A 26959-nucleotide genomic window follows, 5' to 3' on the forward strand; every position below is an offset into this window, starting at 1 on the left:
CTTGTCTGGACACTGCCGTGATCACACTAAGATCAGTGGTGGATTCAGACGCTCATTTAAGAGCGCGCAGTTACTCGAAGCAAAACCAAAGGGCCAAAAATTGGCTTTTATTTTTTTTTTCTTAAGGAGCTACTGTTATCACAGGACTGCCATCATTTTATATATGCTGTTAAATTGTCCTTACGAAGGTACCAAACATTTCTAAGATCAGTTTTTAATAAGCAAACAATTCTGAGAGTAAGAACGTTACTTCAGATATATTTAGTGTGCTAAAAGTCTCATAATTATAAAGGTTGGTTCTCGATGTGTTACGGAGACAATAAATGCAATGCAGTTCTCAGAATGGGTGAGTATATTAATCACAGACATTGTAATGTTGGAGAAGATTTTTTTTAACGACAAGCTAAGTTCATGCGATTTCGCTCAAAGTGTTATTAGATCTATTTACTCTCGTACAATATGTATGTATATATATATATATATATATATATATATATATATATATATATATATATATATATATATATATATATATATATATATATGGGTCATTCCATGCCAAGTGTCCCAGACGTGGCGCTCGCACATCGCAGATTTTGCTGATAAAATTTGTGCCTTTCTCCTGTGCCACATAGAGTATTGTGGCAAAACATTTTTGCTCGAAAAAAATTTTGACGATCATGGCGCCCCCTCGAATTTCGCTTGTATTTGTTAAACCGTGCCTTATAGAAAAATGTGTATGAAATCCATTTTTTGTGTGCTGAGCTTCGAAACCACGTTTGCGCCATCGCAGAGGTTCTGTTTAGTTGTCCTATTCTTTAATTCCGAAAATTTTGTGTTTCACTACCATCTACGTATCTTCAAAAACTACGAAAATGTTCAAAGTTCGTGATTTTTCCTTGAGCTATCTGGAACTCTCCCTAACCAATATAAATAATAGTATGATTATCAGGAAAGTGTATTTTAGTACAAAAATGTTTAGGGGTAAAATAGACTTCAAATCTTTCCGAAAAAAATTGTGAAATTAGAGAAAATATGCAATTTGTCGCATGTTTGACCGTATTTTTCATACTGATGCGGTCCAAGTAAAAATCCTCGTCATGCGGCGTTTGATAGTAGACTACATCGTTAAGTAATGAAGAAAGTCTAACCAAATCATTTTTTGTTTTAAGGAAGAAAATAATTTTTGAATTTGGCCCTCCGAACGCGTCCTGCATTTCTTTTTGTTGGTGCTTCGCCGCAAAGCACGTGGTCGCCCTTGCAGCTGACACTCGTCACAGGCAGAGGCAAGATGCGAGGTGTATGTCAGTGACTCTTGAGTGGTCGAAAGTCTTGTCGCGTTGATGTCAGGGCGACGAGTAATGAATTCGCGTTACAATGGGAGCTTGCTTGGCTAGCCCAATGGTAAGTATGGACGCCCGAGAGCAGCCTGTGGCGTCGTTTCCACAATGTGCTAGAGGGCCGTCTGCACAACACTTATACCAAGACAAACAAGTGTATACAATGTGCATTATTTCATTCAGTATGCGTATGCTAATTGTGCAGACGGCCCTCTAGCACATTGTACCAACTGCGCCATAGGCTGCTCTCGGGCGTGCATTCTTACCGTTGGGCCCGCCAAGCAACCTCCCATTGTAACGCGAACTCAGTACTCGTCGCCCTGACATCAACGCGACAAGACTTTCGACCACTCAAGAGTCACTGACATACATCTCGCATCTTGCCTCTGCCTGTGACAAGTGTCAGCTGCAAGGGCGACCACGTGCTTTGCGGCGAAGCACCAACAAGAAGAAATGCAGGACGCGTTCAGAGGGCCAAATTCAAAAATTATTTACTTCCTTAAAACAAAAAATGATTTGGTTAGACTTTCTTCATTACTTAACGATGTAGTCTACTATCAAACACCGCATGACGAGGATTTTTACTTGGACCGCATCAGTATGAAAAATACGGTCAAACATGCGACAAATTGCATATTTTCTCTAATTTCACAATTTTTTTCGGGAAGATTTGAAGTCTATTTTACCCCTAAACATTTTTGTACTAAAATACACTTTCCTGAAAATCATACTATTATTTATATTGGTTAGGGAGAGTTCCAGATAGCTCAAGAAAAAATCACGAACTTTGAACATTTTCGTAGTTTTTGAAGTTACGTAGCTGGTAGTGAAACACAAAATTTTCGGAATTAAAGAATAGGACAACTAAACAGAACCTCTGCGATGGCGCAAGCGTGCTTTCGAAGCTCAACACACAAAAAATGAATTTTATACACATTTTTCTATAAGGCACGGTTTAACAAATACAAGCGAAATTCGAGGGGGCGCCATGGTCGTCAAAATTTTTTTCGAGCAAAAATGTTTTGCCACAATACTCCATGTGGCACAGGAAAAAGGCAGAAATTTTATCAGCAAAATCTGCGATGTGCGAGCGCCACGTCTGGGACACTTGGCATGGAATGACCCATATATATATATATATATATATATATATATATATATATATATATATATATATATATATATATATATATATATATATATATATATATAGACAAAACTTTCTTTTTGTCCAAGCTTGCTGGCTTGCTGCGGTCCAGGGAGGCGGCAGCCAGGAGACTATATAGCTATAGTGCCTAGAATATATTGTACATTCTAGGCACTATAATATAGCTCTACAATGACGCCACAAATAAGTTGCCCCTCCAACAGGCTGAGACATTTACAGCAGAAGCTTGGCACATCAGAACCATGTGTATCAGCCGAAGAACAGACATATGGTATCTTTACCACGAGTACCTTGCCACAAGGTTCGAAATTATAAAATGAAAGGGGTGTTGGCTTTCATAATGTGCGTTGTATTTGGCTTTTGGCTCCTCCACTGAAAATATATAGGTTCGTTCTTTAATGACACTGTTGCATGCCGAAATGAGCGGGAAATAGGCTCGAAGCGCAGCACAAGAACACATTCGTGGCACAAGAAATACTCATTCGCGGCACTTCTTATGTCAGTTTGTCGACTGCTCGCCCACCGCACATGTTTCGCGCTGCTTATTTCTTTCGTTTGCTTTTTTTTTGAGGTATAGGGATATATATATAGGTATAGGGATAGGAGCTATCTTTTATCTGGCAATGACATAAAGTCACACACGCCTGCCACAATTGACGTCGTAGCCTCATTGATGGTGGAGACTTCAGTGGCGCGGAGACTGCACTAGCGTCAGGCACAGACCACAGTGCATACGTGGAAAAAAAAAAGCTACGATATGCTGACTTACTACATTGCTGGTTAGGTGGCGCGTAAGGAACTAAAGAAGACACAGTGCGAGACTTGTGCAACATGTCTCACATCAGACAGCAGGGGCGTAGCCAAGGGGGGGGGGGGGGGGTTGGGGGGGTTCAAACCCCCCCCAAAATTTTTCAGTTTTGCTTGCGTATATATACACGCACACATACAAACGTACGCACGAACATACACAAAGTATGGTTGAACCCCCCCCCCCCCCCCCGAAAAAAATTTCTGGCTACGCCCCTGTCAGACAGAAACACAGCTACGGGGAGTGATCAGACCTCCCTATTCACAGCGCACTTTGATAACGGAGGCCTGATGTACCCCTCCGGACCTCTCAAAGCAGCTATTGCAAAACTTGAAAATAGCTTTACCACTTATTTCAGCGTGAGTAAGCTGCATGGAAAGAGCATTGTGGATTTCAGCGCTTTCTTGAAAAAGAAAACAACAGATTTGCCTCATCTGGGATGTGAAGAGCATTCAAATTTCATCACAAAAAGCCTCCATGAAGTTCTGCATTTTACTTTGATTCCGCTTCTTTACGAAATCACTGAACAGCGAAAGAGATCTCTTTAGTAAAGATCTCTTTAGTAAAGCGGCAAAGAATTAAGCTGCTAAAGATGAGAAGATGCAATTAAATGACGCTGACGAAACCCATGTCAAGGAACCAATAAAGATTAAAAATTCTGATGCTCTCAATTCTGTCTCGAGAAGTGATAAGCAGGACGGATGCACTGAGGGATGGTGGTCATCACTGGGAAACTTGTGTGACGCCAGACTTCGTGCTCTTCTGCAACTTTAACTAGCGCTAAGGTATTCTTTACTTATTTGTACTCAATGTCACGTTCTGTAATAAAAGCAAACACCGCAGGCTTTCGACGTGAAAAGGTAAGCAAACGTGAGAGCGCGGTTGTAAACGGCTCCCCCAGCCCACCCGTAAGCGAGAGTCGCGGGCGGGGCGTCTGCTCAAGGAACTCCGATTGCGCGCAGCGCCACCGCCGCAGGCATCCCCGAGAGGACGCGGCGGAGAGCGGAGACGGCAGACTAGCCAGTATATTCTAGGGACCGTACTAGTGCTCACTCCGACTGATAACGGACAGGCCAGGGAACGCACGCGATATGTTCAGTCACATGAGCAGGCACACATTTCTAAAGACAATAACTGATAACGGTCTTCCACTGTGATGGCCCCGCCACGGCGCTATAGTGGTTATGGCGCTCGAGTGATGACCCGAAGGTCGCGGGATCGAATCCCGGCCGCGGCGGCTGCATTTTCGATGGAGGCGAAAATGTCTGAGGCCCTTGTACTTAGATTTAGGTGCACGTTAAGGAACCCCAGGTGGTCAAAAATTTCTGGAGCCCTCAACTATACGGCGTCTCTCATAATCATATCATGGTTTTGGGACGTTAAAGCCCAGATATTATTATTATTATTATTATTATTATTATTATTATTATTATTATTATTATTATTGCGATGGCGACATGGTTTGTTCGAAGAAGGCACGATTTTATTAGACCCATTGTTTGATCATCTCGACTTCCTTCTCGGAAGCACTGGAGCTCTTGCAGTGTCGTTGAGCCAATGACATATAGGTATGGATGCGCCGTGTGACATAGAAATGACGTCCGAACATGCGAGAAAACGGCTAGTCAGTTGAAAGATGTTGAAAGATGGGAATTATTCAACAAACTTGCACCACCGTAAAAAAAAAACAGAAAAAAGAAACGCCCGATTAGCAGTCGGATGATCAAGGTTAGTAGCTGGCCCGGTGATCATCGCGACAAATCTGAAGTGTGCAACGCGAGCTTCGCGCGTTAGGGCTTTTGTAGTAAGGTCGTTATGGAAATTCCCACTAAATACAGATGTAAAAATAGTTATTGAACAGAGTTCAATAAGTTTCCTATCGTTATATTGAAGGCATTGGAAACGCCTTTATTATCCTAAATATTGTCAAAATGATGCTACTCCTCTTGCGAAGAGCTTTGGCACAGCGGATGTGCGTCCCTCCAAGAAACCAATAATGGATTGCAGTTCCGGGTCGTCGCGTTGTTGCTGTGCGATTGTAGTCGTGTTGACAACCCCGACAAAGGCCGCGTCGTCGTCATCTTCAGAATTTGCATGTTCAAGTGGCGCGCGAGAAAGGCAATCGGCATCCGTATGTCGCTTCCCTGATTTGTACACAATAGCCATATCAAATTCTTGAAGCTTAAGGCTCCAGCGCGCCAATCGTCCTGATGGGTCTTTTAGGTTCGTCAACCAACAAAGAGAATGATGGTCGCTGACAACTTTAAACGGGCGGCCGTACAAGTATGGGCGAAACTTAATAACAGCCCACACCACCGCAAGACACTCTTTTTCAGTGGTGGAATAATTCTCTTCCGTGCGGGAGAGGGTCCTGCTCGCATAAGCAATTACTCGTTCGGCGCCATCTTGCCACTGCACGAGTACGGCTCCTAAGCCGACATTGCTGGCGTCGGTGTGGACCGCTGTCGGAGCGTCATTGTCAAAGTGTCCCAGGACTGGCGGCTTTTGGAGGCGTTGCCGCAGCTTGTTGAACGCTTCCTGCTGCTCTTCACCCCACACGAATGTGACGTCTTCTCTGGTGAGACGTGTCAACGGCGAGGCAATGCGTGAAAAGTTCTGAATGAAGCGTCGGTAATAGGCGCACAGTCCTAAAAATCGTCTGACTGCCTTTTTGTCAGATGGTGCGGGATAACTTGTAACGGCAGCTATTTTGTCGGGGTCAGGCCGCACACCTTCACTGCTGACAAGATGCCCCAGAAACAGAAGCTCTTCGAAGCCAAAGTGACATTTTTCTGGTTTAAGCGTTAGTCCAGCAGATCGTATCGCTTGGAATACCGCGTGTAGTCGCTTCAAATGCTCGTCAAATATGGCAGAAGATACAATCACATCGTCCAAATATACCACGCACGTTTGCCACTTGAGGCCTGATAGTACGGTATCCATGAGCCGCTGAAACGTTGCCGGTGCGGAGCACAAGCCGAAAGGAAGTACCTTAAATTCATAAAGGCCATCGGCTGTCACGAATGCTGTTTTTTCTCTGTCTCTTTCGTCGACTTCTATCTGCCAATATCCGCTCCTCAAATCCATCGACGAGAAATAACGTGCATGCCGTAGTCGATCGAGGGAATCGTCTATACGAGGTAGCGGGTAAACGTCTTTTTTAGTAACCTGATTGAGCTTGCGGTAGTCCACGCAGAAACGTAAGGTGCCGTCTTTTTTCTTCACCAATACTACCGGCGATGCCCAAGGACTCTTCGACGGCTGAATAACGTCATCCTGAAGCATCTTGCGCACCTGACTTTCTATGGCTTCATGTTCCCGCGGAGCTACTCGGTACGGGTTTTGCCGTATGGGTCTGGCCGTTTCATCCGTAATTATGCGATGTTTCGTCAAAGGCGTTTGACGAACTCTGGACGTCGAAGAGAAACAATCCTGAAACTGATTAATAAGGCCCAGGAGGCTTTCCTTCTGCGTAGGCAGCAAACTTGGGCCAACATCGACGGATAGGGGTACGGGCAGCAGGTCGGTGTGATCGTCTTGCTCCACAGTTAAGCAGCTTGCGACCTCAGTGAGCTCCTCCACGTACGCGACTGCCATACCTCTCGCAAGATGTCGTCGCTCAGGGCTGAAGTTTGTTACTAGAACTTGCGTGTGTCCGAAATTTACGCTTATGACGCCTCTTGCAATGGATAGGCCATGGCTGAATAGCAATGTTGGGATTTGTTCGGCGATGTTGTCGGACTTGCCTAGTAGGTCGCATGTTACAGCCACGAGAGCGCTGGACCGCGGAGGGATGGTCACGTCATCGTCGAAGACGCGCAGATGTTTACGTGGCTGATCTGCACAGCGTATATCCGAAACTTGATCTGGGGCCATCCAAAATGTAACCGACCTGTCCGGAATGTCTATAACGGCGCCGTATTCAGACAGGAAATCCATTCCTAAGGTCAGGTCCTTGCAGCACTCCGACAAAATGACGAACGTGGCAACGAAAGCCGAATTACCGAAGTTAATTCTGGCGGTACATTTGCCGGTCGGCGTCATCAGTTGACCACCCGCGGTTTTGATGTTGGGCCCCGTCCATGAAGTCTTAACTTTTTTGAGGCAGTCGGCGAGCTTCCGGCTTATAATTGAGAAATCCGCACCAGTATCTACCAGCGCTGTCACTGGGCGTCCGTCTACGTAAATAGCTATGTCGGCGCTTACGATTTCCTTCGGGGTCGGCGACGTCGCATCGTCCGTCGTATCGTTGTATCGTACGGTTGGGGGTGTTGTAGCGTCTCGACGGGCGGCAACCTTCCCCCAAAGGTCGCTGCTGTTAGTTTCCCTGACGGGGGCTGGGGGATCTGCCCCGGGCAGCGTCGGCGTAACTACGACGGTGCGGCGAAGAGCTCGGCGCAGGTGACGGAGAACGGGGTCGACGATACGGACCGAATGGCTCTGCTTGCGGGTGCATGTTGCTGTCGCGGCGGTTGTCAAAACGAGGACGTGGAAAGGGCGGCGCAAAAGTCTGAGATCTCTGGTCACGGTAAGGGCAAATGCGGTAAACATGGCCGGCTTCTCCGCAATGGAAACAAAGTGGACGGCGGTCGACGGTGCGCCACAAGTCCGTCTTACGAGCAAATGGTCGACTGGTGGCCATCCTTTGCGACCAGGCTGCAGACGTTGGCGGAGGGTAGAACGGCGACGTTTCCGTATGCGCATTAAGCTGTGGAGTCGGCGGCGGCGGCGGTGGAATGTACGCTGGAATCACCGGCTCGTGCGGCGGTGGAATGTACGATGGGAGTACCGGCTCGTTGCAAGGATGAGCCAGAGGAGACGAGTTGTGCGACAATGGCGTTGGACGACGGACGGCCGACGCATAGTTAACCGATCGCTGGTCTGGTAGCGATTCGGGCAAAGAAAATGCTTGCCTGATCTCATGTCGTACGACTTCTGCAACCGAAGCCATTGCAGGTTCTTGCGGAGTCACAAGGAGGTTGCGGATTTCTTCACGAACAACCTCGCGAATGAGCTCACGTAGAGAACCCCCACTGCCGGCCGTCAGAGCAGAGACGCTTATCGAGGCGTTGTTTGGTCGGTCGTAATAGCGGCACCGTTGCTGTAGTGCTCGCCCGATAGTTGTAGCCTCTTGGACAAATTCCGCAACGGTTGTCGGCGGGTTGCGAAGAAGACCGGCAAACAGTTGTTCTTTGACGCCTCGCATCAAATGTCGTAGTTTCTTGGCTTCAGGCATCTCAGGGTCAGCTCGTCGAAATAGGCGGGTCATGTCCTCCGCAAACATGGCGACACTCTCATTCGGTTTCTGTATACGAGACGCGATGAGTTGCTGAGCCGAATCGCGGCGGTCGTTGTTTGCGAAGGTGCTGCGAAGCTGCTGCCGAAAGGCATCCCAAGAAGACAATGTGGCCTAGCGGTTCTCATACCACGTGCGAGCGCTGTCCGCTAGAGCAAAGTAGACGCGCGCGAGCTTCTGTTCGACGGTCCAATGGTTCGCCTTGACGACTCGCTCATACTGGTCCAACGAATCCTCGACGTCTTCATAAACCTCGCCGTGGAAGGTCTCGGGAATCCGAGGCTGCTCAACGGTCACCTGTGAAGCGCTGCCAGTTGCCATTTCTGCAGACGGAGTCCTTGGCTGGAGAGGTTCCAGGGGGATTGCCTCGGGACTGAGGCCTCGCTGTCGGCGACTGTAGCGGTGGACAGGAGTGTCCACTGCAGGAACAGGTTTCGGTGTCGGACTTGAAGTGCCGGGTCGTGGCGGAGTCCCGAGCACCAGACGTAGAAGTCCAGCACCTCCACCAGTGTCGCAACGCGGAAATAACAAGGTACAGGACCACGTTGCGACGAGGAAATACAAGTCTGTATTCCGATAACAAAAAGAGCAGACGCCTCAACGTCGTCCTCCTCAGAAAACCCACAGCTGCAGCTCGTGCTGCTCGCTCCTTTGTCCTCTATCGTCCTGTCGGCTATTGATCGTGACAATATGTTAGTTAATGCTTTGAGATCACTAGTAAACATATTTGTAGCGCAAAAAAACCAGACGTAGACACAAGTAAGGAACACATACACAGGACGGGCGCTAGACATCAACTGATTAATTACTACAGACAACATAAAAAGCCAAAAAACCGTCGGACATGAGCGCATGCGCACCATCACACTCCGAGGTGCTTCCTTATACCTGCGTCACCACGTTTTACCACCTTACATGCGCAAGATTTCCTTTCAGATAGTCAAGCTCTTTACGAGACAAGGCTATCGACGCAACAATGACACATTTTCTTTCATTCTCACTTATAGCAAACGCCTCTATAATTTCTCGCGTTGCCTGGTCCTTGCCTTTCTTAAGCACACGTGTAGTGGTGAGTTCTGGAGCACAGCCACACCGGCGGCAATGGTCCGCCAAATGTCCCCCCGCTGCCTGCGCATCAATTGCCGCACGGTGCTCTCGCAATCTGTCATTAAGACAGCGCCCGGTTTGTCCTATGTAGCATCTGCCACAATTAAGGGGTATCTTGTACACGACAACCGTCTCGCAAGGTACAAACGGTGTCGCGTGCTTTTTGGAGCACGCACTTTTTTCTTTGCGACCATTCACCACAGGGCACATACGGGCCAGCTTCTCTGGAGCAGAGAAAACCACCGACACACCGCATTTTGCTGCCACCTTCTTTAGCCGATGGGAGTAGCGGTGAATGTATGGCAAGGCTACAGGCCACGCACTTGGCTTGCCAGAGGGCCTGGATCGAGCCCGCCCTTCAGTCTTCGCCTCATTTAGGAAGACTTCTGCCACAGAACTGATGATTTCCTTGGAAAAACCCGCCCTCTCGAGGCGTTCTACTTGGCGCTGCAAACTTTGACCAACAAGGTGGTCACATGACTTTGCGAGGGCCGCCCTAAGGCAGCTGACAGCAATTCCCCTTTTTATTAGTTTCGAATGTGCCGAATCATACCTGAGCATTTCCTTTTTTGAACGTGGTTTGTAGCTCCAGCACACGTGCTTCTCAAGCATCTCAAAACACACATCGAGGAATTGTATACTCCCCCCTTCCGGCATTTCATGCGTAAACTTGAGGCCTTTTGCACATGCACTAAACACATTCAGAATACTTTGGACACATTTTTCTCGTGCAATAGGTTCTACCCCCCTTATCACCACCAGGTAATCGTCAACATATCTAAAAATTACTGCTCTGGGAGCCTGGTCAATGTGCGCAGCAATGCGTCTGTCACAATCGGCTAAAAACAAAGTCACAGGGTGGTAAGAGATGCCATCGAGGAGTCGGACCCTTTGAGCTTCCACAGCTCCTCCGGGCTATCGACTGAGAGTTTTTTAGAATTACTATTCTTTTATCTTGCGAACACATATGTATCTTTTAATGACCGGGTTTTTATACAGAGGGAGGGTGTTTGTATTGGATCGAGCATAGCTCCGATTTTAAGTACTTTGTTTTTAGCCGATTGTGACAGACGCATTGCTGCGCACATTGACCAGGCTCCCAGAGCAGTAATTTTTAGATATGTTGACGATTACCTGGTGGTGATAAGGGGGGTAGAACCTATTGCACGAGAAAAATGTGTCCAAATGTGTTTAGTGCATGTGCAAAAGGCCTCAAGTTTACGCATGAAATGCCGGAAGGGGGGAGTATACAATTCCTCGATGTGTGTTTTGAGATGCTTGAGAAGCACGTGTGCTGGAGCTACAAACCACGTTCAAAAAAGGAAATGCTCAGGTATTCATTCTAAAAAGACAGGGCGTGCAAACAAGGACACAAGAAAGAAGTCAGGACACCACAAACGCCGAAGGGGTTTGTGGTGTCCTGACTTCTTTCTTGTGTCCTTGTTTGCACGCCCTGTCTTTTTAGAATGAATACTTACCAACTAGCTCAGCTCTCTGTTATTCTAATGCTCAGGTATGATTCGGCACATTCGAAACTAATAAAAAGGGGAATTGCTGTCAGCTGCCTTAGGGCGGCCCTCGCAAAGTCATGTGACCACCTTGTTGGTCAAAGTTTGCAGCGCCAAGTAGAACGCCTCGAGAGGGCGGGTTTTTCCAAGGAAATCATCAGTTCTGTGGCAGAAGTCCTCCTAAATGAGGCGAAGACTGAAGGGCGGGCTCGATCCAGGCCCTCTGGCAAGCCAAGTGCGTGGCCTGTAGCCTTGCCATACATTCACCGCTTCTCCCATCGGCTAAAGAAGGTGGCAGCAAAATGCGGTGTGTCGGTGGTTTTCTCTGCTCCAGAGAAGCTGGCCCGTATGTGCCCTGTGGTGAATGGTCGCAAAGAAAAAAGTGCGTGCTCCAAAAAGCACGCGACACCGTTTGTACCTTGCGAGACGGGTGTCGTGTACAAGATACCCCTTACTTGTGGCAGATGCTACATAGGACAAACCGGGCGCTGTCTTAATGACAGATTGCGAGAGCACCGTGCGGCAATTGATGCGCAGGCAGCGGGGGGACATTTGGCGGACCATTGCCGCCGGTGTGGCTGTGCTCCAGAACTCACCACTACACGTGTGCTTAAGAAAGGCAAGGACCAGGCAACGCGAGAAATTATAGAAGCGTTTGCTATAAGTGAGAATGAAAGAAAATGTGTCAGTGTTGCGTCGATAGCCTTGTCTCGTAAAGAGCTTGACTATCTGAAAGGAAATCTTGCGCATGTAAGGTGGTAAAACGTGGTGACGCAGGTATAAGGAAGCACCTCGGAGTGTGATGGTGCGCATGCGCTCATGTCCGACGGTTTTTTGGCTTTTTATGTTGTCTGTAGTAATAAATCAGTTGATGTCTAACGCCCGTCCTGTGTATGTGTTCCTTACTTGTGTCTACGTCTGGTTTTTTTGCGCTACAAATATGTTTACTAGTGATTCAAACCAACTAGCCCGCATCACCGCCTTGACTGCTTTGAGATTTACGTTTGATTAGAATGGCTTGCATCTGGGCTAGTTGGTCATCTCGCTTGTTCAGTGGTTGACGTCAGACGCACGAAAAGAAAGACACACGAGGACGCGGCTGACTGACGTTTTATGGGAATCCTCTGCAGAATATATAGGTGCGACTATCTACAGGTTGAGGTCAAGTTTTAAGAAAAGGGTTAAAGAAGATTTAAAAAAAAAATAACGCAGCTTGCACTAAGCAGCGCAAGGCTTGAAACAAGCGAGACTGGACGATTCTGAAGACTAATCTGGTTGCTTCTAGGTTATTTCTAGGCCTTAGCTAGGCGATGCTACGCTATTTCTATGTTGATTCTTAGCGCAGAGAGGTTCGAGTTAAACCACAAACACTCATAGACATGACACAGGGCAGGCGCTTGCAGTGCCACAGGACAAAAAGTTGTGCGCTCCACACGCACACATACGCGCACCAGCTCACACACCGAGTTTCGTTTGACCACAAGGAAAACGTCCCCAAGGCCAAGTCAAGCCAAGTCTATCCGGTGGTACCATCGCTACAGTCGTGTTGTCAACCCGTCGCTGCGTCGGACCAGCCGGCACAGTTTGTCCAAGAGTTTTAGGCGTCGCTTGGCGCTCTCGGTGTGTTCGACTCGGGTGTAGACGGAATCGTCTGAGAGTCCCAAGTATTCAGCGAGACTTAGCGTGAGATGCGCCTCTGTTCCGAGTCACGAGCAGTCCATCATGATATGTTAGAGGGTTTCCTCGGTGGCCCTGCATAGGCGGTACGACGGGTCTGCGTCGAACAGTTCCCATCGCCATTGCTGCGTGGTCATTGCTGGCTTGGAACAGCAGAGCGCTTTCGCGGTCGTCCCTGTAATATGGCTCACAGCCTGGAGCCAGCTTATATTTGACGTATAACTGCTGCAGGCTCCGTTCCCTTGCCGCCGACGTGGGCCACTCCTCTGTGCTGGCTTCGGTGATAGCGTTTTTTGTTATTTGACGTCGTTCTCGTTCAGATTTTGCTTCTTCTAGTTTAGTGTTGTGGCCGAATTTATTTTCTAGGGAAGCCAATCGTTTCACCCACCGTGTTTTTATGCGCCTGTAGCGAAGGTGCAGGTGTATGCGATGACTGTAGTTGGTCTCTGGCAGGAACTTTAGCCTGCCTGCGCACTGAATTTTCGACCTTGCTTCGCGTGCTTCGAAAGTTGACCAGCTCTACTCGCCTGTTAGGGGAAGCGTCTGCTGTTGAAAGAGTGTAGATAGCTGGGCCAGTTGGTATGGATCCATGGAAGTAAGCAGCGCGAAACGCAAGACGACGCACACAGGGAGGAATGACAAGAACAAGCACTTGTTCTTGTCATTCCTTCCTGGGTGCGTCGTCTCGCTTTTCGAGCTGCTTACTTCCATGGATGCTGTTGAAAAGCTGCCTCCCAGTAGCGAGCGCCCTAGCTCTTTTTGGAGGCTGTCCATAGCTGTCACTGTTTGTGTAGATTATGCAAGTGTGTTGCCGTTGCAGGCACAACAAGGGTCTTCCAGAGTGTGCAGCCTACCCGGTAGGAATTGTAGGAATGCCGTGACAAGACCCTACCTTTCAGCCAGTTGCATTGTTTTAGTAACATTCCTTCGTGTTTTCAAGGCAATTCCTTTGGTGAGATATCGTTATTACTGAGTATCTGTATGTTGCTGTTTTTCTTGATGGTGCTGCCTTGAATAAGAGTTATGTCTTTGTCATTGTCAATGTTTACGTCAATCCATTGTGTTTTGTCAGTATTAAATCTGAGGCAATCTCCGTGAACACCCGAGAACCCGAGAACAGAATTCTTTCTTGGAGGTGAATACCAAGCATGAAGTTTTACTGTGGATCTTCTTGGCGCTCAGTTGTAATGGTGGAAAGGCGTCGCCCTGGTCCTTCTTATTCTGTCTAGCAGGCTGTTAATGTAAGCGTTGAATAGTTTTAACGATAGTGGGCACCCTTGTTCGGGTCCAATATTTTTTTTCACCTGTCTAGATTTATATTTGCGAAGTTCATATACTGCCGTAAGCTCTGCATATAATGCTTTTAGTAATTTCATGAAGTCTTCCTCCATATTAATTTTTTCTAGCTTTTCCCACAGTCTTGAATGCGGCACAGAATCATGCGCTTGTTGTAAATCCCGGTGTGCCAGGTATACGTGAGATTTGCCCTTGTTTTTCATTTCTATTGCCTGGGTTAGGGTAAAAATATGGTCACTTGTCCGTCGGTTTGGGCGAAATCCATTTTGCGATTCTGACAAGACGGGTCTTTTCACGGTAATTCTGTAGCCTGCGGATGACGACTGTATTGAAAAGTTTTAGAATGTTACTCAGTATTGTCATGGGGTGGTAAGCCTCAATCTCACTTGTTTCCTTTCCCTTGTGGATCAGCTTTACCCGGCTTCCTTCCCAAGTTCATGGCATTTATCTGTTTGACACGATATCATCGAGGCAGCCTTGTAGCCTTTCCTTTGCCTCTGTTTTGAATACTTTCAGGCATTCATTTCGCATATCATCTATAATTCCTGATGCCTATCTGGCTCTGTAGATCATTTATGGGTCTTTTTAGTTCTAGTTTAGACATTGGGCCTGTCAGCTTCTCTACTCGCCACTGGGTGCCGCCACGTGCCGGCCTCACGCTCCCTATAGTCTGCTAACACTACAAAGTAGCCACACTAGCGCCCACGGGAATCACAACGGGAGGAGCGATCCCATTTCACCACGGCTTCTCAAGGTCATAACGCGTAACTTCTTTGCCCCGTGACATCACCTCTCCCTGTGGAGCTTCCAGCGCGCTTGCCTGGACGAGAGAAGAAAGAAAGCACTGGAAGCGCACGGAAAATGCCTGTAACTCCACTCATTCTTGACCGGGATTCGAGAAATTTTCGCAGCAATGATTTCTTGAGGCAATAAACTCCGGTACTGAGGTCAGTGGATGACTGCTTTGCAATGTGTGTGGCTCAGGGCCCCTTTAAGCTGCCCCTGCCATGTCTCCTTTTTTTCTTGGTCCGCGTAAGCCGCGCTGCTAGCCACGATGCTCATATCTGTTCACCCGTGTTACCGAATCTTTCAACATCCGCCACTTGGTAGCAGAACGAAAGTCGCGTGGAAGTGCACGTTCTTCTATACGTCCTTCGACCCGCCACGTTGGTCCAGTGGCTAGGGTGCTTGACTGCTGACCTGAAGATTGCGGGAACAAATGCCGGAAGCGGAGGCCGCATTTTCGATGGAGGCGAAAATACTTGAGGCCCGTGTACTTAAATTGAGGTGCACGTTAAAGAACACAACGCGGTCGAAATTTCCGGAGCCCTCCACTGCGGCGACGCTCACAATCATATGATGGTTTTGGGACGTTAAACCCCAACGACAATATTATACATCCTTCGCGGCAATAGTGTGACTAACGCTGACGAAGAAAAGAAGTTGACGCACGACACAGCGCGTCTCCTTTGTTCGCGTTGTACCGCCTTACGGAACTACAAAAAAATTATTCGCTGTGCAGATGCACACGGTTATACACGTGTTCTCGTACCTTCTGAAATTTATCACAACTTCAAAGCCCTGGTTGTAGATCAGGGTCCAGGTTCCTCGGTTTCCAAGTTCGTCAGTGGCCAAGTTCGGGAATTCCAGAAACACTCGTACCTTGGTGGCATCTTTACCTGTAAAAAAGACAAGCAAAAAGGGGAACGCATATTCTGTCTATAAACACGCGAAATTCGCACAATTTATTGGCAACGTTCTGGAAACTCAAATTAAAAGGAGGGGGAGCGTTAGTATAGTTATTGCATATTTGATAGCAAATGATTGCAATGGCAACGTCATTACCGAATTATCAAATTTCTTCACATGTCACATTTCGTCATAAAACAAGTTCAACGACCCACTCAAATCACATGCAATGTTTTATCTGCTGGCGGCATGCATTCCTAGAACGGAAACAATTACTTCGAATTCCCGTGCGAAACGCCCCTCTCGTTAGTCGCGGCACTGCCCTCATCAAAATGATCACGTGTAGCAAAATATTTCGCTTACAAGCTATGTAAAAAGCTTTAGGCAAGAAGGACGTTTAGTTTACGAGAATCTCAGAGCTCGTGATCTCTTCCTTAACTATATGCTACACAGAAATGGCAAGAATAAGCCGCCTGCACAAACGAGGACGCCCTGTCAGAACGGGCTAATCATATCTAACGTTTCTGCTGGAATCTATGGGAAGCGGAGCTCTCATTCATCGGTTGATTGGAGGATCTATACTAAATGACATGCGTACAGTAACAATATTGTGTCTACAATATTGTGTCCTAGCAAAGAAAAACGAGCCCTTAAAACTCATCTTCTTTCCTACATCCATAGCGAGGGTCTCGTTCTGGAAGACTTGATTCCTTTAGGTAGTATGCGAGGGATTATTGGTCAGCTGCCGGCTCGTAAAAAGATCACGTGCTACGTGACGCCAACAGGCAGAAAAAGAGTGTCCCGCACTCGCCGCCATGGCTGCGATTGGCGCTGACTAACACTCCTAGGTTTAACTGCACATATATACCCCATAAAGTGGACGAGAAGATGACCGCCGCCGTAGTTCAGTGGAGCATCGGACGCGTTATTCGAAGGTCACAGGTTCGGTCCCGGGGAGTAGGAGCTGAACAGCGCTGCGCCCTCTGTCAGTTGCGATTTGCTTGCACAAGTCATGTGCTAGAGCAGGGCTCTCAAACACGCTAGCGGCAGGGCCCGCACATGACTGTCTTGGTCCCATTAAAGTAAAAAAATTTTGACGGGTATTTTAATGAGCTACGCAGACGTGACTGCTCTCAAGCATTCTTTTGGTGAGGCATCCCATCCGGTCGCCATGTGCTGGAACGTAACCTTAGAACAAAAACTCGATATTTTACAATCGGCGTTCACAGTACAGTCGGTATGAAGATCTATATGGATATGTTTCTGGAAACCTGAAGTTGAATCCCCTTCAAGACTAATTCATATATAAGATATGGAAAAGGCCTTCTCTTTCAAATGGCAACGAGCTGACAATTTGCTCAAACTACACCCCCCCCCCCCCTCTAATTTTCTTCATTACCCCGGCCCATCAGGTGTTTTGCGACTGCGGCCCGCTAGCTAAGGTGAGCTTAAGGTGAGACCCCTGGGCTAGACCATTGCACATTCCTCGCTCTGTGGAAACTCATACGAACGTAGAGCTCAGGGTGCCAGCGTTGCACAGACTCATGTGTGTCTTAGTTGGTAGCCTCCGCCGTAGTACTGCTTTTTATTGCGTGAGAGAGTTATGCGGTAATTTTCAGACGGTAGTGCTAGAGGATGTGTGCTTGTAGGTTAGTGAATTTGGCGAGAGATATATCGCTCGTCGCACTCCCGTCGCAGTTGTAGAGATGGAAGCTTTTTAACACTAGAGTGCGTTAAGCGGGGGTCCACCAAAACATCACTGACGTCTGAACAGGGAAAACCTGGGCTAGTTGTTGATAGTTCATTTTGACCAGCTTACAGCGCTAAATGGAACAAAGACGAAATTCAAAGAAGGTGACAACCCTTGATCTTCGGCCTCGCCCCTCTAACGGCGTAAGCTGGTCTAAAATGAACTATCACTAACGTCATTTCAGTGACGGAAGTGACGTGACGAAAAACTTGTTTATATTTTGCAGTGCGGAGATCCTTATCGAATCGTTCGTGCGTGTGCATGCCAGCTGATCCGCATGCGTGAGCAGAATTGCGATGCCCTGTAATTCTGCTGTGTACGCACTCTTACAGCTGTGTATCCTTATAGGTAGATGTAAAGTGGCCCTTTAGTAGCTCCCTGAACCATAAAGTGCGACATCGGCCAAATTATTCCACGTGCGTGCCCACAAGTCAAGAAAGTCGAGCACACAACGCCTGAAGAGATAGGCAGAAACCTACTACTCGTCCTAATGGAGTAAGCATCCGTGGAAGTGACGCCCTCCCCACTGACACCACACAGCAAGCGCATTGACATCAACGCTACGAAGATTCTGATTTTGTCCGCCGTGATGGTACAGTGGTTACGGTGCTTGACTGCTGACGCGAAAGAGGCGTTAGAGATCCCGGCTGCGGCGGATTTCACTGGTGCTTCAGTAGTCATTAAGACTCATGGCAAGCAAACGGCCGATAAAAACGGCATGCGTAATTTGGGGTGCAGGGCCACCTTAAATACTGGATAGCGCAGATTCGACCCGGGGCAAAGAAGGAAAAACTGATGCACAGAAACACCGTGCATCGCTGTTTCTTTCCTTGTCCGGTGTCGAATGTACGCTATCCAGTATTTAAGATTACCAACCAACAAGCCCAGCAACGAAATTTAAGTTTTGCAACTTGAAGAAAAGCCAGCAAAATCACGGCACACGAGAAAGAGGCAGACGCACACAACGCTGGATGTGTGTATCGTACTCGTGTCCCGTGCTTTTGTTCGAGTAACATGAAGCAAGTGGCTAAGATATCAACTCTTCTGCAAAGCTTTAGAAGCGTGCCTTGTCATTGCCGCTTAATTAAAATGGATCGCAAGAAGAAAGCTGTCTATTTCTTTCTCGTAAAAGTGTTCACACGAAAACGTGCAGTACCAGTGGCGGGGATAGGGGGGGGGGTGGGGGCTAGCATGTTAACATTAGCGCTCGATTCGCAATTCGCTCACAGTTCCAAACTATACGCTTAACAGTGGCTAAATATAGCAACCCTTCAAAAGTAAACAGAACAAAAGCTGGTACACAAAGAGCCAAGCAGTCGAGCAGTCCCGCAGAGTGCTGGCGAGTCTTCTTGCATCGGATGGGACTGCAGAGCAGTTTTTTCCCGGGAGTCTGGTTTCGCCACCTATGCAGGTGCCACTGGCACACTGGCAACAAATGATTGGAGATGGACTAGTGTCACATAAGACCTTGTAAACGTCCGGTAGGAGGCCGCAGTTGTTGCAAGCCGATGATTTAGGACGAACCGGCCACGTTTCCAGGAGTTTACTTTTGCGTTATCTTCATTCCCGAGCCAACATCGTCGCATCATTCAGGTCGAAGCCTTCATCTGCGCATGGGTGCATCGGTGGCGAAACATCTTTGTCATTTTGCTAATGATTGTTTTGTTAAATCGGCGTAAACCTACTACAATCATGAATTCACCCGTCTTGTGGAACATTTTTGCACCTAAAGAGATGTCTTACGCATTCGGCATTTGCAATTTTCTCATGGAAACGGAGCGACAGGGGCGTAGCCAAGGTGGGGGGGGTTGAAAATTTTCAACTTTAGTAGCGTATATATACACGCAGACATACAAACGTACACACGAACATACATAGAGTATAGTTGAACCTTCCCTCCCCCCCCCCCGAAAAAAAATTCTGGCTACGCCCTGCCGAGCGACGTCTTCGTTCCCGGCCCGCGCGGCACACGGTCATTTCATCGTTTTATAGCCCTGATACAAGGACATTCTAAAGTGCTTTAAGTGAGGAAACAGCTTCCGAAAAGGCGCTCATGTGCAGTGACACAGGACAAAGGAGTATTTCTGTCCCGGCAATGTTCATTTTCGGGAAAGCAGCTTCCGCATCGACTTTCCGAACGTAAAGGTTGCTCTCGCACACGGCGTGCACAACTCAACAATGCAGCCTTTCAACGAAGGCTCCGTAGGTGCCGCCTTACCCGCTTTGTGGTGGATGGATGTATGAAAGAACTTTATTGAGGTCCAATAGGTCGTGCTAGTTTCCTAGCCCAATGCGGGCCGCTCCCACCATGCGACCTTTCGGCTGCTTCACGGGCCCGTTGGACTGCCCATAATTGTCCCTCTAATGTCGGTCTGCGGAGAGCTGCGTCCCACCGCTCTTTAGTGTTTTCCTTGTCGCTGCGTAACGCGGAGCAACGCCAGAGCATATCAGTGAGGTCTATGGTTTCGTGGCATTTGTGGCATGTTGCAGGAGTAGAGAACTCCGGATAAAGCTTGTTAATTAACAGCGGGTGTTGTAAATAAACATGCGTGACCCCCGAAAATGCACTGCCGAGGCAGTGACGTCCCCCTTTGTACGCCGGCATCAAGTCGCTAGCACTGCCATGTTGAATTCCGGCAGTGTCATTTGCTTTCTAAATAGTGTAGTGCATTCCTAGGCGTGCGCAGGGTTCCTAGTCAGTGGGGCAAAGTTTTATCGAAGCACCCCCTCCCTGTTGGTCGAGACCAAAGAACAACATGCTTCACAATAGATAAAAAAAGAAAAAGAAGCGATGGCGTGCTTATCACAATGGCCTGGCTTTGGTACCTGCCTTCATGAAGTAAGTATGGAAAATAAGTAGTTCTTGGAATGCAATATCAGGGGCCCGCCATTACCGCAAAAAAACCCGCGTGGCCATAATGGATTAAACCTATGGGGCCCGGCTACTCCATTGATTAAAATCGCAACTACTCTATGGTAAAGTGTACCCAAAAGTGTGCAGAATATTATTAGCCTTGGCTTTGCTGCCAGTAAAATGTGAGCCGCAATGTATACACATTTACCCCGTTTACGAAGAGATATGCTGGAATGTTTCTGTTTCACTCTCAAAAATAGCCTTCTGGCACGAGAGGTCATGGCGCGTCTCCTTAATTCGCGAGAATAGAGCACTGAACATTTTCAGCTTTTCCTCGGAAGGTAATCGAGATTTCAGACACAAATGCGCATTCTTCGAAGTTTACACGAGAAATTATATGTCTATTGTTGAGTTAGTGGCTACACCTGACAACGTCCTAGAAATATAGTTTCCCCGGATCCGAAGACGCGAGTTCTTCTTCTGGCTCGGTGGATGACGCATGATCAGATATTTCCTGAAGGTGCGCCGTTTCTATAGACAATCTACGTCGCTCGAGTGGTCATCGAGAGGTGCTTTACCTGGAGTCCAGTTGTCGCAGCGTATGCTTCTATCGCCGAGGCGAGGTCCTTCGGTGAAGGTCCACCACCCCCGGGTCTCGTCGTACGTGCAGTTGGCGGGCGTATCGGCGGCCACTAGGCCTAGTCCGCACACGAACAGGGCTAAGCAGGCGGAGGACCACATGTCGGCTGCAGCGGGGACGGCCGTCTGCTCGTCCCATGTTGCCCGCGCACGGTTTATCTATCGCCATTGTTATCTCGGCACCGCCGTGGCAGACGGGAAACAAGGGGTGCGGGCAGCCCAAGCCCCGCCGCCGCGCTGATATGAAGTATTCGATTACAAGTGCACGCGCTGGCGATAAAAAAGAAAAGAAGCACTCGAAAACAAAAACGCGTACTGCAGGATAATTTCGAAAAACTCCCTATGTGGTTCGTTTTTGATAAGGTACAAAGCAATGGGATACGTTGAGATTATAGAGTCCCCGTACTTGAGTCCACAGAAGTGCGTCATAACGATAAGTGCTAACGAAACACAAAAGCTGAAAGGCCTTGCGTGAGACTTTTGCAACCAGCCTGCGTTTCAGGTAGAGCATTCATATGATGGCAAGGCAACGCACGTGATACGAATAGCGAGGACAGGCTACAATGAGCAAGCGCGATATCATATATCTGCTAAGGCGGAAAGTCGGGCTAGTTGGCATTGAGCATAATAGGACATGATTACTAGAGTAGAGGGGACGAGGACGTAAAGGAGGAACACGGGACCACGTGTTCTTGTAATCATGCCCGATTATGATCATATCTGCGACGCAGAATGCGACATACTTCATGCCTAAATTGCTGTGTTCATCTGGCAGCCAAATTTAGTACACACGCCAGTGTTGGGATTATCAAAACAAAGTGATTGTGTGAAACCAACGAAGATATCGCGAAATAAACACAGCACTCCACACTCCTTCACCGTATCATTTCCTCTGCCATTCTCCATAAAAAAACAAATAACAACACAAACACAAACACACCCACACACACACACACACACAACACACAAACACACGCGCACCCACACATGCACACACACACATGCACACACACACACACGCACACACACTTGCGCACACACGTACGCATACACAAACACACAGGCACACACACTTGCGCACACACACGCGCACACGCACACACACGCACGCACACCCGCACGCACACGCACACAAACGCACGCGCACACACACACAAACTCTCTCTCACACACACACACACACACACACACACACACACACACACACACACACACACACACACACACACACACACGCACAGGAAGATTAGAAAGTGGTGCAGGAATTTTTTTCGGGGGGGGGGCCCTCGGCCCCTCCCCTGGCTACGGGCCTGGGTGCAGCAATGTCTAAACAAGATATAATTTTCAATGAAGAACTTGCATATTTCTTTGGGACAAGATCTCACAGTTTCCTTGGATGGTTTGGCAATCAACGCACTGTATTCTGATAACCTTTCTTCCAATTCATTTTCTATAGCATCTACATGCTTTTTGACCTTTTCTTTTTCCGCGTACAAAGGGTATAGAATAAGGGGGGGGGTGCATTTCAATAGTGAGCAGCAGCTAAAAATAATAGTTTGATGGTGATCAGAACGATTTCACATTCGTCTCACTCGTTTTCGTTATGTATTTTTTATTGATTTATACAAATACCTGCAGCGCCACGAGGGCATTATTGCAGGGGGCAACTCGAGAAGATATACGCACATAACAAAATATATGTACACACAAATACAAAGATCAAAATTTGAGCTAATTACAAAGCGGTGTATGCAGCATGGAAAGGTGTACCTGCCCTTTGAAGCGTTTATACTTACTGGCTGGAGCGGCATTAAACTTTTGAATAGGATAGGATTCTCTATATTTTCAGTCTCTCGGGGAACGGTAGTTTAACTGAAGTATGTAGAGTTTGAGCTCATCGAAGTTGTGACCTGTCAAATTGAAATGCTGTGCCCCTGGAATCGCTTGACGCAATTACAAGGCCCAAACCACCAAGAGAAGCGAAATGAAAGAGAGTTGTAATTTCTTGAGGTTATTAGCCCAACAACAAGTTTTACTGACGTAATTGGGTGTCCTTCAACCAGCCTTGAAGAAGACAAGTCCGCTTCTCGAAACGTCGGCTCCAGCACACGTCCCCTGCTTACGGATTTTTTTCTTCATAAGCTTCCATCTTCCTGCCGTTTTCTTTGTTTTGCGACAAAGTGAACATTCGAGCAGGTAAATAATGTTTGAGCACTGCAGGCAAACTTAGATTTTATATTGCCAGCCCGCTTCTTGTTTTAGTTTGATGTTTTTTGGGTTTGACCGGCAAGGACCGTTAGCAGCGCTTGACGCTGACCGCGCCGCAGTTCGAGAAGCTTCGCGATTGTTGTTGATCGCTTTGTTTAGATTACGCGCTGGACGCGAACAGTGTAGATTATTCCAGAGCTTGCGCACCCACCTGTGATACGACCGGAAAGTTTGATGCGTGATGTATAAAAGACGGCGCGTCCCAGCCATGAGCAGTGTTTCGACGGCCGACGCCCTGTTCGGCGCTAACAGTGTACAGCGTGTATTCCTGTAGTTTGACTTTCAGATTCCCGGCCACAAGTTCGGCCAAATAAAGAGTTTGATCTTGGACAAGCCGAGTGCTACCTTCGTCGACGTCACGACCACGTGACATCTGGTGGAGGTGCTGCTTCCTTGATGTTCCGGACACCCACGAAGAGCCGGGAACCAAGCCCACAGCGTGAAGAAGACGTTGAAGACCTCGTTCAAAAGCGAGCTAGCCGCAGGCTACAAGGCTTGCGAACCGAATACGGTCTCCTACCCGAGAAGCGAGAAACCACGGCGACAAACACGAGGGCGACGATGACCGCCGCTATATCACCTGCTACAGTAGTGATGCAACAACCCAGGGAGCCGCCGACTTTCCGTGGATCATCGATTGAAGACCCAGAAAGCTGGCTGGAGACGTAGGACCGAGTCACCAGCATCAAAAACTGGAACTCCGAGGAAAAACGGCATCACGACTACTTCTACCTAGAAGACGCCGCGAGGACGTGGTTCGAGAACTGAGATTCCGCCCTACAAACATGTGATCTCTTTCGGACGACGTTCCTAAGCACGTTCACGAGCATGGTCTGCAAGGAACGGGCCGCAGCTATGCTGGAGACCCGTGTGCATCTGCCCAATGAAAACATTGCCATCTACACGGAAGAGATTAATCAGCTGTTTCGACACGCCAACCCAAGTATGCCCGAAGAAAAGAAAGTCAGGCTCCTCATGCGGGGTGTCAAACAGGAACCCTTCGCTGTATTGATAAGGAACCTGCCGTAGACGGTCGCTGAATTTGCTTCGGAGGCTTCGACAATCGAGAAGACGCTTGAGATGTGAACGCGGCAATACATCCGCAGCTTCTTGGCCACGAGCTACGCCGACGTTCAAGTGCTAGGATCCACCGACCTGAGTGAGACAATTTGAGCAATCGTACAACCAATAAATTATACCTTCCTCGCAACCTCAAGTAGATTCCATCGCCAACGTCGTGCGCCAGGAGATCCAGCAGTCACTGGGCGCGCCTCAGCTAGCAGAGCCGCAGCCGCAAGCTATGAGCTATGCTGCTGCAGCGCGCCGTCATGCTCTTCCTCCACGCCCACGCCAAGACGCCAGATCGCTGCACTACCGTCGACAGGCGCCGCCGCCGCCACACACGCCCTACCATCCGCATGTCGGTCGATGCTACACCCAGAGGAAGACCGATGTCTGGCATGCCCCCGACCACCGCCCACTCTGCTACCACTGCGGAGAGGATGGTCACACCTACCGCCGCTGCCGCTACCGTGAGATGGGCCTGCGTGGATTTGTCATGAACGTGTCACGTCCGGAACGAGGTGAACGGGCACGTGACATCGCCGAATATCTCGCAGGAGCGCAATGAACTCCCCGAGAACCTTCCCTATCGCCATCGACAGGCCGCTACGTCGCTCCCCAACGCCGACCATACACTGGCCCAGCGCGGGGCCGGTCCCTTAGCCCGTATCCGGAAAACTAAGGGCAGCAACCGATGGAGGTGCGGTTGCTGTACGTCGAACTACCGAATATCCTCCACCGCCGACGACAACGCCGCGACGATGACCTAAGGACACGACGCAAACCGGATGGAGCCATCACGACGAAACTTCGCGGCCCGAAGAAAAGCTGACGACGCAACGTCGAAACAGCGGGACAAATCGACGAAGCCGTGATCCGACGCCACGACCTAACCGCAACGCTAGACGACGAACTAGCGACCTCGACGTTCTTATCGACGGCCACAGCGTCACAGCTCTCGTCGACACCGGAGCCGGCTATTCTGTCATCAATGGACCGCTTGCCACGAAGTTGAAGCAAGTCAAGACCACCTGGGAAGGCCCCGAAATCTGGGCAGCTGGAGTAACCTAGTAACGGCGGCAGGAATCTGCACAGCGAGGGTCTCAATTAACAAACCGATTTATCCCGCAAGCTTCGTAGTCCTACAGCATAACTCCAGAGATGTCATCCTTGGTATAGACTTCTTAGGTCTTCATGGTGCAGTCATCGACCTGAGATCCAAGTCGATAACACTATCTACAGAAAAAGCATTACCACCACACACGCCACCAGGAAAGCACGCGTCGAATGTGCTGAAATACCACGTCACTCTCCCCCCTCGCACCAGCGTCGTCATTTCCGTCGGCACTCAAAAATCAGCAAAACTTTAAGGCGTCGTTGGAGGAGACCAGCACTTGTTGATCAACCGCGAGATTTGCGTCGCAAGAGGAATAGTCGAGCTGCGTGGAGGGAAAGCGACAGTGGTGTTCACGAATTTTAGCAACGAGTACAAGGACGTGAACAAAGGCACGACGGTTGCCTACATCGAAGAAACTGTGCAAACCACCAGTGATTTCGTTCTCACCGATTCTACCGAATTTACTCCGACGAACCGAGCTCCTCAACCAGCTTTCGACGTCAATGCGAGCCTCCGAAGCATAAGCAAGAACAGCTCAGAACCCTGCTCCTGCAATACGAGGACTGCTTTTCGTCGTCAAGAATTCGGCAGACCCCAGTCGCAAAACACTGCATCGTAACACAGGAAAGTGCCAGACCACTTCGCCAGAGCCCATACAGAGTTTCGACGCGAGAACGCGAGGCCATAAAGAAACAAGTCGATGAAATGCTACACCACGACAACCTTCGAAGAGTCCGTGAGCGTCACCCGTGGAGTTAGTGAAGAAGAAAGACGGAACCCTGCGCTTCTGCGTCAATTATCGCTGCCTGAACAAGATCACGAAGAAGGACGTCTACCCTCTCCCACGGATAGACGACACCCTGGATCGACTCTAAAACGCGAGGTACTTTTCGTCGATAAACCTCGAGACCGGCTACTGGAAAATCGAAGCCGACGAGAGAAACCGAGAGAAGACCGCCTTTATAACAACAGACAGCCTCTTCGAGTTCAAGGTCATGCCCTTTGGTCTTTACTCGGCACCTGGGACGTTGCAGTGCGTTTGGACACCGTGCTCGCTGGACTGAAGTGGCAGACGTGCCTTGTGTACTTGGATGACGTTGTTGTGTTTGCCTCAAACTTCGACGAACACCTCCGGTGCCTTGAAGCTGTATTTCAAGCAGTCAAGGCCTCCGGACTCGCCTAACGACAGAAAAGTGTCGCTTCGCGTACGACAAACTCTTGCTCTTGGGCCATGTCAATAGCAAGTCTGGAATTCGCCCGGAACCGCAGAAAACAGCTGTCATTGCTGCCTTCACGCCGCCCACCGACAAGAAGGCCGTACGCCGATTTTAGGGCTTGTGCGCCTAAACAGACGTTTCGTCAAGGAATTTTCACGGATCG

At 48.6% G+C, this 26959-nt stretch overlaps 1 protein-coding gene across 1 annotated transcript in view; it reads right to left on the bottom strand.

Moving 5' to 3' along the window:
* Positions 1–21292, bottom strand: part of LOC119402464 (dipeptidyl peptidase 1) — a 99683-nt gene extending 78391 nt beyond the window's left edge. The window contains exons 1-2 of the mRNA XM_037669621.2: positions 21072–21292; positions 15753–15879 (exon numbers count right to left, since the gene is read on the bottom strand). Of these exons, the coding sequence (XP_037525549.1) occupies positions 15753–15879; positions 21072–21234 (290 nt within the window). The 5' untranslated portion in view covers positions 21235–21292. The remainder of the gene's footprint in view (positions 1–15752; positions 15880–21071) is intronic.
* Positions 21293–26959: the final 5667 nt, after the last annotated feature.

This window comes from Rhipicephalus sanguineus, chromosome 8 (assembly GCF_013339695.2).
Source record: "Rhipicephalus sanguineus isolate Rsan-2018 chromosome 8, BIME_Rsan_1.4, whole genome shotgun sequence".
NCBI lineage: Eukaryota > Metazoa > Arthropoda > Arachnida > Ixodida > Ixodidae > Rhipicephalus > Rhipicephalus sanguineus.